Source organism: Gekko japonicus, unplaced genomic scaffold (assembly GCF_001447785.1).
Source record: "Gekko japonicus isolate JY-2015 unplaced genomic scaffold, Gekko_japonicus_V1.1 scaffold1132, whole genome shotgun sequence".
Taxonomy (NCBI): Eukaryota; Metazoa; Chordata; class Lepidosauria; order Squamata; family Gekkonidae; genus Gekko; species Gekko japonicus.
The window spans coordinates 301656-313743 of record NW_015170310.1 but is presented as its reverse complement, the minus strand read 5'-3'; the positions used below and the strand labels follow the sequence as shown (position 1 = coordinate 313743).

At 49.8% G+C, this 12088-nt stretch overlaps 1 protein-coding gene across 4 annotated transcripts in view; it reads right to left on the bottom strand.

The window, feature by feature from the left end:
- CELF2 (CUGBP, Elav-like family member 2) overlaps positions 1–12088 on the bottom strand; it is a 468221-nt gene that overhangs the window by 246072 nt on the left and 210061 nt on the right. For all 4 annotated transcript variants that reach the window (XM_015417989.1, XM_015417991.1, XM_015417990.1 and 1 more), the window contains exon 2: positions 3941–4137. In XM_015417989.1, the coding sequence (XP_015273475.1) occupies positions 3941–4137 (197 nt within the window). The remainder of the gene's footprint in view (positions 1–3940; positions 4138–12088) is intronic.

Below are 12088 nucleotides of genomic sequence, written 5' to 3'. Positions count from 1 at the left end.
GGAATGCCACCAACACAGTGACATCACCAGTAGTAATGTCGTCATGCTGGGGCCGTCATGTGGTGACACTCTAGCATTCTGTGGGGGGGGGACTCTATGATTACCATAGAGCTTTTGCCCCGAATGCAAGAGTGTCACTGAGCAAGAAGAAGAAGAGAAGAGGAGAGATTGGATTTATACCCCGCCCTTCACTTGGAGTCTCAGAGTGGCTTACAAACTCCTTTCCCTTCCCCTCCCTACAACAGACACCCTGTGAGGTAGGCGGGGCTGAGAGAGCTCTTGACAGAAACTGCTCTCCTTCAAGAACAGCTCTTATCAGAACTACGGCTTGCCCTAGGTCATCCAGCCAGGTGCAAGTGGAGGAGTGGGGGATAAAACCTGGTTCTCCCAGATTAGAGTCCGCGCACTTAACCACTACACCAAACTGGCTTAACCACTACACCCCTAGCATGATGATGTCACTACCAGTGATGTCACTGTGCCACGTGCGCTTTGTGCACACAGCAGAAGACTCCCAACAAGGAGGCGGGAGCCCCCGTGGCAGCAAAGGTGAGACCCGGCAATCGTAATGTATGACGTTCCCCTGCCCTTAGAGGCTGCTACAGCATTTCTCCTTAATTATGTTTTTCCCCCCATTATGGCGCTGTAAAACTGGAAACTTTTCAGTCCAGTCTAGGCAGAGTTGAAGGATAAAGGCCTAAGAAAACCCCCATCTCTCTCCGATCCACACAGAACAGGCAGCTGCAGAGAGATGTTGGAAAAACAAGTCGAATAGGACATTTGTGGTTAGAGGGTAGAGAAGGCGGTTGGTAATGACAGCAGAGGAGAAAGCAGAAGCCCTCAACTGTTTTTGACAAGAACTGTGAGGGGTTCAGACAGACAGCAGCCTGGCAAGAGGCTCAAACAGATCCATCCCTCCTCTTATCCCTGCTGGGGGAAGAAGTGTCCTTTGCCCAGGCAAAGAAAACTGTAGCTGAGACGGAGTGAAACCTTTTGCGTCCCTAAAATCTCGCCCCTACAATAATGGGAACTGTCTGGAAGGTCATCACAGAGAAGTCTTCAGAGACTTGGAAGATAAGCTTGCCAACCTCCAGGTTCTGCAGGTGGGACATAGAGATCTCCTGCTATCACAACTCATCTCCAGACCAGTTCCCCTGGAGAAAATGGCTGCTTTGGAGGGTGGACTCTGTGGCATTGTACCCTGCTCAGGTCGCTTCCCTTCCCAAACCCCGCCCTCTCCAGATTCCATCCTCCAAATCTCCAGGTATTTCCCAACCCAGAGCTGGAAACCCTACTGAAGATGACAATTAGATTTCACACCTTTGCAGACCATTCACCTGTAGGAACTACTGACACGCTCTGTGGGTGTTCACCGACTCAGTGAACACAACAAACCATGGTTAAGGAAGTGGGCGAACTCGCCGCTTGGACTTCACTCAGTTTGGTGTAGTGGTTAAGAGTGCAGGCTCTAATCTGGGAAAACCGGGTTTGAGTCCCCACTCCTCCACATGCAGCTGCTGGTGTGACCTTGGGTCAGTCACAAGTTCTATCAGAGCTGTTCTCTCAAGGGCAGTTCTCTCAGAGCTCTCTCAGCCCCCCCCCCCACCTCACAGGGTGTCTGTTGTAGGGAAGGGAAGGGAAGGGAAAGGGATTGTAAGCCGCTCTGAGACTCCTTCGGGTAGTGAAGGACGGGGTATGAATCCAATCTCTTCTCTCTCTCTCTCTCTCCTCTCTCTAAGACGAACCTCTGACAAAAAACCTCAGTGAAAAAATGGAGGTTCGTTGGAGGTTCATTGAGGGAACATTCGCAGAACCCTCGGCTCATGAACCATGAACCGGGTGATATTCGTCACAAAATTAAGTTTGTGATGAAGTTCGTGCCCATCCCTAGCTGTCGCAAGGATCTTCACTGTGTGACTGAAGGTAAGCTGCAGCAGCCATTTTGTGGCTGGCTCCACCTCCTGCAGTAGCCATGCTGCGTCAGAATTCCAAAGGGACCCACTGGAACAAAAAGATTTGGGAACCCTTTACTAGGTAGCCTAAGCAAACCACTCACCCTCTGCTTGCCCATCTGTAATAAGGGAATAACGAAACGGGCCTGCCTTACATGGTTGTTGTAAGGATCACTAAAGACAATGGACCCGAAATTCTTCGAAATAACATTGGTTATTGATTTACAAAAGCAACAAGGTATATCTGTTCAATTCACCAGAGGCTCGAGAGCCCGTCAGGCAGAAGCTTGGAAGCAATAAATTATGCTTAGAAGCAGGGCTCTTTTTGTAGAAAAAGCCCAGCAGGAACTCATTAGCATAACAGGCCACACCCAACAGGCAAAACTCATTAGCATATTGGGCCACACCCCTGACAGCACAGCTCATTAGCACATTAGGCCACACCCCCATGTTACCAGAAGTGTGGTTATCCAGCTACACCCACCTTTTGCTTCTTATTCTGTTTACCTTGTTTGTTGTCAAAACCCAGGGCCTTTTTTTGTAGCAGGACACGTTAGGCCACACACCCCTGATGTAGCCAATCCTAATGAGTTCCTGCTGTTGGGTGTGGCCTATTATGCTAATGAGTTCCTGCTGGGCGTGGCCAACTTGGGAGCCAGCCGGAACTCCGTTCCTGTGCGTTCCTGCCCCAAAATAGCCCTGCTTAGAAGTCATTCCGCGCTCCTTGAAAACGACACCACTACACAGTCACTTCCGAGCAAGACAGTTTGAAATGGGAGTGGGACCCCGGAAGCAGTAGCCTTCCTTCATACTTCGATTCAGGAGTCCAAAACCAAGGGGAGGAATTTGTCAGTGGGGAATTTTGGACGCATCCTGAACGCCCACGATTCACATTTAGAGTCCAGTGGCACCTTTAAGGCCAACAAAGGTTTATTCAAGGTATGAGATTTCGTGTGCATGCACACCTTTTTCAAATACACTGAAATGGGAGGTAGGCTATGTAGTTTTGACTTTGAATAGCTGAAAGCAGAGGTATCGAACTCATTTGCTATGAGGGCCAGATCTAACATAAATGAGACCTCGTTGGGGCGGGCCATGTGTGTCATAAAATGTAATGCCAGGTAGCGGAGATATAAACTTTATAAAGGACACAAACACAAAGGGTTTTTTTTAAAACTTAAAATAAAAACATGCTTCAAACATTAGCACTCTTGCCGAATTTTGTTTCTTTAACAGTGTCTGATAACTGACACCTCTTGCTCTGAATTACTGAATCAGAATGTCTGTGCTGTTGCAATCTTGAGTATGCTGTTCAGGTGTGTCTCCGTAAGCTGCAAACCTACGATGATGCAGCAGCAGCAGAACTGGAAGAAGAAGCAGGAGACAGCCAGTTCCACTGCGGGCCTGATAGAAGTGCATGTTTGACAACCCTGGCTTAAAACATCTGCACCATGTTACATGCTCATTTGCTGTTCAGCCGCTGTCTATAAGTTTAAACTCTAGGCTCCTTTCCAATGTGTTTGAAAAAGGTGTGCATGCACACGGGAGCTCACACCCTGAATAAACCTTGGTTGGCCTTAAAGGTGTCACTGGACTCTACATTTGTTCTACTGCTTCAGACCGACACGGCTGACCAGCTGGAACGACCCATGATCACTTCCTGGTAACAGCTCTCGGCTTCTTCCATTACAGTACCAGCCATCCAAACACAAGACAAGTGAAGACGCACACCAGAGGTTTTATTGTTATTTTATAGCTTTACCAAGATCTCCCAGAATTACTACCGCTCTCCAGAAAACAGAGATCAGTTCCCCGGGGAAGAAAGCAGCTACTTTGGAGGGTGGGCTCTCTGGCGTTATGCCCTGCTGGAGCCCCTCCTTCCTCCGAACGCCACTCTCCCCCAGCTCCACCCCCAAACATTCAGGATTGTCCCAAACCAGAGTTGGCAACCCCATTCTTCTACTTCTACAACAATACAGTTCCCATACCTTTGCTTTGGGGAGGATTCTGACTCCGATCTCGGAGGACGTTGATCTGGTAGACGGCTCCGTAAGGCTCGAAAAGTTCCTTCAGCTCTTTTTCTGACCAGGAGCGGGGGATCTGTCCGACAAACATCTTAATGGCATCGGGATCTGGTTGGTCGGAGTGGTCCAAAGCGCCGTTCATCTTGTTAGCTGTGCCGTTACTAGAGAGAGGGCCGAAAGAGAGAGAGAGAGACGGCAATGTTAGCAGAGGAAACCTTTTTTTTTTGGAAATAATTCCATTTGTGCGTAAAAAGGACAACGACAAAAGGAAAGAGGAAGCACCGGGGTAAATAAAACCCGATTGTTCCCTCCGTGCCGATTTAAGTCCTGCCATTCACAAAATGCCACGTTAATGCCACGGACAACAACAAAAACACAACAATGCAAATCTGTAATTACGCTATTCTCTGTTTGCCCTTCTCGACGAGCTGCTGTTTTAATCCATCTTGTACCGAGAGGGTGGCAAGTTCTACTCATCAAACAACACTTGTCGATGCTGGAGCTGAAAAGGCCGTTTCGAGAAATATGGGAGATACCTGATAACTGCATGGTGTTCTGCAGAACGGAGCGCCAGCACCGGCGCTCGTGCTAACAAGAGTCCGCCGGCTTGTCTTTTCCGTGCATGTGTGTTTTGAAGTTAAAAAAAAGTCATGCGAAAGGAATGCGAGGCAGCAAGAGAGTCGACAATCAGAGCGCGACACCCACGAGGAACTCGCGGACGGAACAAAGCCCTCCCTGTTTATGTGTCAAATGGCTACACAAACTATTTGAAAACATTCCAGCGGATAAGTTGCCTACACGGACCTGGTAATCTTCCAACCGAGAAGAGCCGGGGTAGAGTCATAGCTAAGAGTGTTGTACAATGAGTGGGCCCAGCTGGTCTCTCGCAGACTAACCTGATGCCCAGGACTATTGTTATTGTTGTTTTAGGTAGGGTTGCCAACCTCCAGGTGGGGTCTGAAGATCTCCTGCTAGTACAGCTGATTTCCAGACAAGAGAGATCCGTTCTCCTCTCGAAAATGGCTGCTTTGGGGGTGGTGGTGGACTCTATGACAACAGGGTCCCTCCCCTCCCCAGGGTCCACTCCCAAAATCTCCAGGTATTTCCCCACCCAGAGCTGGCAACCCTAAGTATACGAGGTCAAAAGTCATCACTTCATGTCATTTTAAATGTTGAAGCCCTTGCAACCAACTACATGCTGCGTGCAAACATACAGCAGGTATTTTCTGCTGAGAAGACTGGACTGAGATTTTGAGCACAGAAGCAGTAGAGAGTGTGTGTGTGTGTGTGTGTGTGCGCGTGTGTGTACTTACTTGCAATTTCTTGCTTTCGAACGGCTAGGTCGGCAGGAGCTGGAACTAGAGACGGGAGCTCACTCCGTCATGCGGCACCCGGGTCTCAAACTGCTGAACTACCAACCTTCCACAGCCTGCAGTTCAGCGTCTTAACCACTTGGGCCACCGCAGGTGGGGGTGCAGTGCCGTAAAGTCCACCCTCTGAAGCATCCATTTTCTCCAGGGGAACTGATCTCCTGTTGTCTGGAGATGAACTTTAATTTCATGGGATCCCCAGGTTCCCCCTGGGGGTTGGCATCCCTGCTCTAAGGTGCCATTGGACTCGAATCTATCTGCATCCCTAAAGGCATATGATTCTTCCACAAGCGTGCTTCCCTGTTTGCTAATGGGATATTTTTCAGCGGCAGGTTATTCCTGTGTGTGACACGAGTGTCCAGACTATACACCTAAATTCCACATCAGTCAAGTTCCACAGAGAGAAGGCAAAATCCTGGACTTTACTTACCAGGGGGGAAAAAATAAAGGGGTGAAAAAAAGAAGAAGCAAGTACTGGAAAGGGAAGCCACAGGTGTATACGCTCGCCTCAAGGCTACAAACTCGTGCAAAGAGAAATTATTTAGGCTCCGGCGCTTCATTCCTTCTGAAGCGTAAGTACACCTGAACGCATTAATATGCCTCTATTAACGTCTGCACTTCTCCTGGGTCCTGAAGGGAGGCGAAGTGACATGAAAGGCAAATTTTTGAAAACTGACAATGAAAAGTTTGATCACTAATTTTGCAACGGGCCTAACCTTGGCTCGCTCCGCCAGGGGGATACATTTCAATTACCCAACGCCATCTTTTCGCTCTCTTTCTCCCCGGCCTCCTAGATCACGATGGGGGGGGGAGAAGAAAGAAAGCAGCCCTGGATGTCTTTTTAGGGATGATTTCAGACTTGGTGGCTGGGTTAAGCAAAGCCCCCAGTTCCTGCCCGACATGTGAACCCTTCAACGACTCTTCCATTTTTCTCTAGCTGATTCCGCAGGCAGAAATAGTTTCTTCCCTGCCCTCATTCCGGGAATCAAATTGAATTTCCTTTTTTTTAAAAAAAAATCCTAGCAGTGCATGAATTGTACCATCACCTTCATTTTCATCTATTACCATTATTTATAAAAAATCTCTCTCGGCCTTCCTCCAACAAGCTCGGGGCCGTCTACAAGGGGTTTCCTTCTTCCATTTTCTCCACACTACAACCTTGTGAGACAGGGGTCTCCAACATGGTGCCCTTGGGCATCATGAGGTCCACCAATATCTTTCCTGGTACCCACCAAGTGAATCATAGAATCATAGAGTGAGGCATGGCTAATTGCCCCAGAGGAAACTAACGCGCGGCCGCCCGAGCACACGTCCCGGTCGAGGTCCCGTGGTTCGGGAGAAATGCCGATCAAACGGGTATCCTGCAGCACTGCACAGAAGCCACGCCGCACGATCGCACTAGCAATCGCTCTTTGTGCGCATGCGCTGTTGGGCGCTATTGTGCAACCTGCAGAGACGAACAGCACCGGGCGCCGGATGCCATGTAAGTCCACCTGGAACGCGATCAGACGCCTGCCCTTGGCCCGCGGTTTCAGGAAACTAGTACCTTGTAGGTACTAGTTTTTAACTCCGCACCTTTGGCGGGGAGCCATGGGTTCGCCACGGAAGCACTGCGCTTCCCAGACGTTGGGGTGAGATCGCGCCTGGAAAATCCACGGGACTCCCGTGCCTCTCCCGCAGCAACTTTGCCATGTGACCGGGGCCATGATCTGCCTAAGTTCACAGAATCAGCCTTGCTGTCAGACGGCCATCTTGTCTCTGATGTTTTAAAACCTCCAAAGAAGGAGAGCCTACCACCTCCCGAGGAAGTCTGCTCTATTGAGGAACTGCTCTGTCAGGAAGTTCTTCCTAATCTTTAGCCGAAAACTCTTCTGATTTAATTTCAACCCGTTGGTTCTAGTCCGACCCTCTGGGGCAGCAGGAAACAACTCCGCACCATCCTCTATATGACAGCCCTTCAAGTACTTGAAAATAGTTATACCACCTTCTCAGTCATCTCCTCTCCAGGCTGAACATACCCAGCTCCTTCAACCTTTCCTCGTAGGACTTGGTCTCCAGACCCCTCACCATCTTCGCTACCCTCCTCTGGACACGCTCCAGCTTGTCTATATCCTTCTTAAGTTGGGGTGCCCAAAACTGTACACAATACTCTTGGTGAGTATTGGGACACTTGTTCAGATGGGATTCTGACTGGGAATTATGTGAACAAATCAAGGCAGAACCCTTAATTCCTGCTTCTCCCTACAGATGACTCAACAAGATGACAATGTGCCAGAGTGTCAAACTGTGGGCAGACTATAAATAAACTAGACAGACAGACAGATTTTAAAAAATACTGGGAGCAACATGGTTTGCTTGTAGCCAAGGGTCCTTGTGGCCGCTACGATGACATTTGAAATTACATGGAATGTATGACTTATCAAAAAAAAATACTGGGAGCAACATGGTTTCCTTGCAGCCAAGGGTCCTTGTGGCCGCTACGATTTGAAATTACATGGAATGTATGACTTATCAAAAATGGGTAGCTGTGTTAGTCTGTCTGTAGCAGCAGAAAAGAGCAAGAGTCCAGTAGCACCTTAAGGACTAACAAAAATATGTGGCAGGGAAGGAGCTTCCGTGAGTCACTGTGAGCAGTGCTCTTTTCTACTGTATGCCAGTTTGGTGTAGTGGTTAAGTGCGTGGACTCTAATCTGGGAGAACCGGGTTTGATTCCCCACGCCCCCACTTGCAGCTGCTGGATGACCTTGGGCAAGCCATAGTTCTCTCAGAGCTGCCCTTGAAAGAGCAGTTTCTGTCAGAGCTCCCTCAGCCCTACCTACCTCACAGGGTGTCTGTTGCGGGGAGGGGAAGGGAAAGGGGAGGAGGTTGGTCGCTTGCGGGGAGGGGAAGGGGAAGGGAAAGGGGAGGAGTTTGTAAGCCGTTCTGAGGCTTCGAGTGAAGGACTGGGTATAAATCCAATCCCTTCTTCTTTTTCTTCTTCTCCTCTTATATTGATTGACTTTCTTTTTATCCCACCTTTCACCCCAATGGGGACGCAAAGTGGCTTATGTAACTCCTCTTCCCTCCATTTTTATCCTCACAATAACCCTGGGAGGTAGGTTAGTCTGAGAAGAAAGAAAAAGGTTAGTCTGAGAGAGGGTGACACTCCCAAGGCAGTCCAGCAAGCTTCCAAGGCACAAGGGGATTCGAACCTGAGTATCCCAGATCCTCGTCCGACACTTTAATAACTACACTGCTCTGGCTCTCATGAGAAGTAACCCTGTCCACCTGGCCCCTCCCTGGAGCTCTGTAGGACAGACATGACATTTCCCCCCTACATTCCCTTGCATTTAATTGAGGGTCTGTGGAGGATCCTGTGAAAGGGTATCAGGACATGCTCCATGCTTCCATAAGGGCACACGAGGGTTGCCAGTCTCCAGGTGGGGCCTGGAGATCTCCTGATTTTACAACTGATCTCCAGCTGACAGAGATCAGCTCCCCTGGCGAAAATGAGAGATCACGGGAGGAGGTGGAAATCCAAACACAACATCTGAGACAGAAATAGCCAAGAGTCAATAAAGATATGTGCGCAAAACCGTTTTCTGTAGTAAAATGTTTTGTTATTACAGAGTCATCGTGGGATGTTTCCTTCAAGAACTGATAAGTAGAAATGGATAAGAATTGTGATTGCCACACGCTCAGATATAGCAATTCTTGTGAAACGGATGGGTTTATATTGCGCAGTATCCGTTGCATGTGAGAGATAATAGAAGGGCGTTTTCTACAGAATTACTGCAGTAAATGATTTTGCACACATATCTTTATTGGCTCTTCCTTATCTTTGTCACGGATGTTGTGTCTGGATTTCCCCCTAGAGGAAATGGCTGCTTTGAAGGGCGAACGCTACGGCATCGTACCGCAGGGCATTGGAGTTTTGTTAAATCTCTGCAACTCATCCGCAGACAGTTCTGGTGGCCACAGATGCGCAAAGACCTCTTGACTTTTGTTCGGTCCTGCCAAACCTGTGCCTTGACTAAACCCAGAGTGGGCAAGCCTCCTGGTCTTCTGCAGCCACTCCCTACCCCATCGAGACCGTGGGAAGTGGTGTCCATGGACTTTATTACTGACCTCCCTGCGAGCAAAGGGAACACTGTTATTTGGGTGGTTGTTGATTTATTTTCTAAGCAAGCTCATTTTGTGCCTTTTCCTTCCTTGCCTACAGCTCAGAGGTTGGCGAAATCGTTTATGTCTCACGTGGTGAAAATTCATCAATTACCTGCTAAATTAATTTCTGACAGGGGGACCCAATTTGTTTCTAAGTTTTGGAGGGAACTTCTTTCCATTTTAGGGGTGGAACAAGGGCTCAGCAGCGCGTATCATCCTGAGACTGACGGACAAACAGAACGAGTTAATCAGACCCTGGAGCAATATCTTCGTTGTTTTACTAATTATCAACAGAATGATTGGTGTGAATTGTTGCCTCTTGCTGAATATTGTTATAACAATACTGTCCATAGCTCCACGGGCATGTCTCCTTATAAAGCTGTCTCTGGTTACGACAGCCCCCCCTCCCTTTCCTGGAGGGGATGGGCCAACGTCCTGTGGGGGATGCTGATACATGGTGTATGTCCTTGCAAAATGCATGGCCTCTGCTATGCCAAACGCTTGACGCAGCCAAGGCTGCTTACAAGACCCAGGCAGACAAGGGTAGGGTGGTGGGGTTTGATCTGAAACCTGGGGATCTTGTGTATGTCTCGACCAAGAACATTAAGATGCTGCGACCTAGCAGGAAATTGGGGTGGAAGTTCATTGGTCCATTCAAAGTGCGTAAAGTCATAAATGATGTGGCGGTTGATGTTGTTTTGCCTAAGAATTTACGTGCTCTGCATTCTGTTTTTCACATGAGCCTGTTGAAGAAGGATCCTGGCCCGTCTCCCTGGAGACCAGCAGTTACTCCTCCTCCACCTGTCATTTTGGAAGGGGATGAACATTTTGAGATCGCTGATATCCTTGATTGTAAATTGAAACGTGGTAAACTCTGGTACCTTATCGAATGGGTTGATTTCGGTCCCCAGCACCGCGAATGGGTGGAAGAAGGGGATATTCGGGCCCCTTACCTGATCCGTAGTTTCCACAAGAGGTTCCCGGACAAACCGGGAGGTCTCCCGCCCAGCCCGGGAGATCTCCCGCCCGACCCGGGAGGTGTGTTGTAAGTGTATTTTAAGGGGGGCAGTATGTCAGCAAGCTGCCATTCTGTTTTCTGTGACCTCTGTGTACATATCCTTTCCCTGTTGCACCCGGCTTGTTTTCTATCATCCTGCTCCTGCGTTGGAATGCACAAGATAACTGCTGGAGGTTGTGTGGGGGAGAAGATGCTGTAATGCTTGCCTATTGCTTTTCTCATGAGTACTGCACCTGTGTTTTGTCTGATGTTCTGCCTGGTTCCCATGGACTGGGCGCGCAACCGTTTCATTAGCCCGCCAGCGGGAATGCTATTCATTGGATCTGTATCTGTTTGAATTTCCTTTATTATGCTTGACCTAACTGTGTATCCCCAGTTCTAACAAAGAACGTGTTTGAGTATGTCTTCAACGCTTTGAAATAAATTTTGCTTTTCTTGAAAACGTGGATTTATTCTCGATGCTTGGGGATCCAACATATTGTTAGAACTCTCTTTCTCCTATCGTTCCGAATCTGGCAAGATCATGAGCGGAACTGAGGGAAACCTACTTAACACGGAGGGGGACTCAGGATCGGTCCCACATACCTCCGCTCCTTTGGTGTTCACGACTGCAGCCTCGGTGGAGGGTGCCGTGGGGGGAACGATTCCCCGCCTGCCTGCACATCTGTCTTGGCCGCCTCCGACCCCTTCGCACTGGGGTCCGCGGAAGACTCAACAGCAGGATGACTGGACTATGTACAACACTCAGGGCACCCGAGAGGTGTACTCCCGTCGGGGGAGCGGATTACGTGAGAGTCTGTTTGACAAGGGATTGTTCCCGGAGCCGGGGACTACCTCGGAGAAGGGGAGTTCCAAGCAAGACCTCGAGGAGTGGATGTTCGAGCCATCGGGGCCGCGAGGCCACGCAGAGGATGAGGAGGGCACCGGAGCCTTCCAAACGGAAGAGGACTATGACCCACCCCCGGACTATCGACCTCGGGACCCCATCCCGGAGGAAACCACCGGGGAACGACTGGCAGAACTGGAATACTCGGTGAGGGACTTGTTGAGGACATTCCAGGATGTAATGGAAGCTCTGCCGGGAATGATGGACGTTAGAATGGCTAATTTCCTTGACGCACACGCCGCGCAGCAACAAGTTGTCCCTGCACCGGGAGTTCCCGCACCGCAGGTGCCTGCTCAGCCGCCGACGGGACCTCCGCTGCAAGTACCGGGAGTTCCCGCGCCGCAGGTGCCTGTCCAGCCGCCGGCGGGACCGCCTCAGCAAGGGCCTGTGCAACAGCCGATGCCGGGGGGTCCGCCGGTGCCGGGTCTGCCGCCACCGATGAGGCCAATGCCAGCGGGGCCACCGGTTGGTCCGGGTCTCCCTCTCAGGGGAGTTCCGGGTCAGCTGGGACCGTTGGTACGGCCTCCATGGCCCAGACCCAAAGATCTACTGGAGGCTACCTTTGACGGCAACCCAGATGAACTCGCTTTCTTCACGGTGAGAGTGCATAAATTCGTAGAAGAGAGCCGACACCTGTTCCGAAATGAAGCTGGTCTTATTGATGTCATCTCGGCAAGACTAAAAGGAGACGCCGC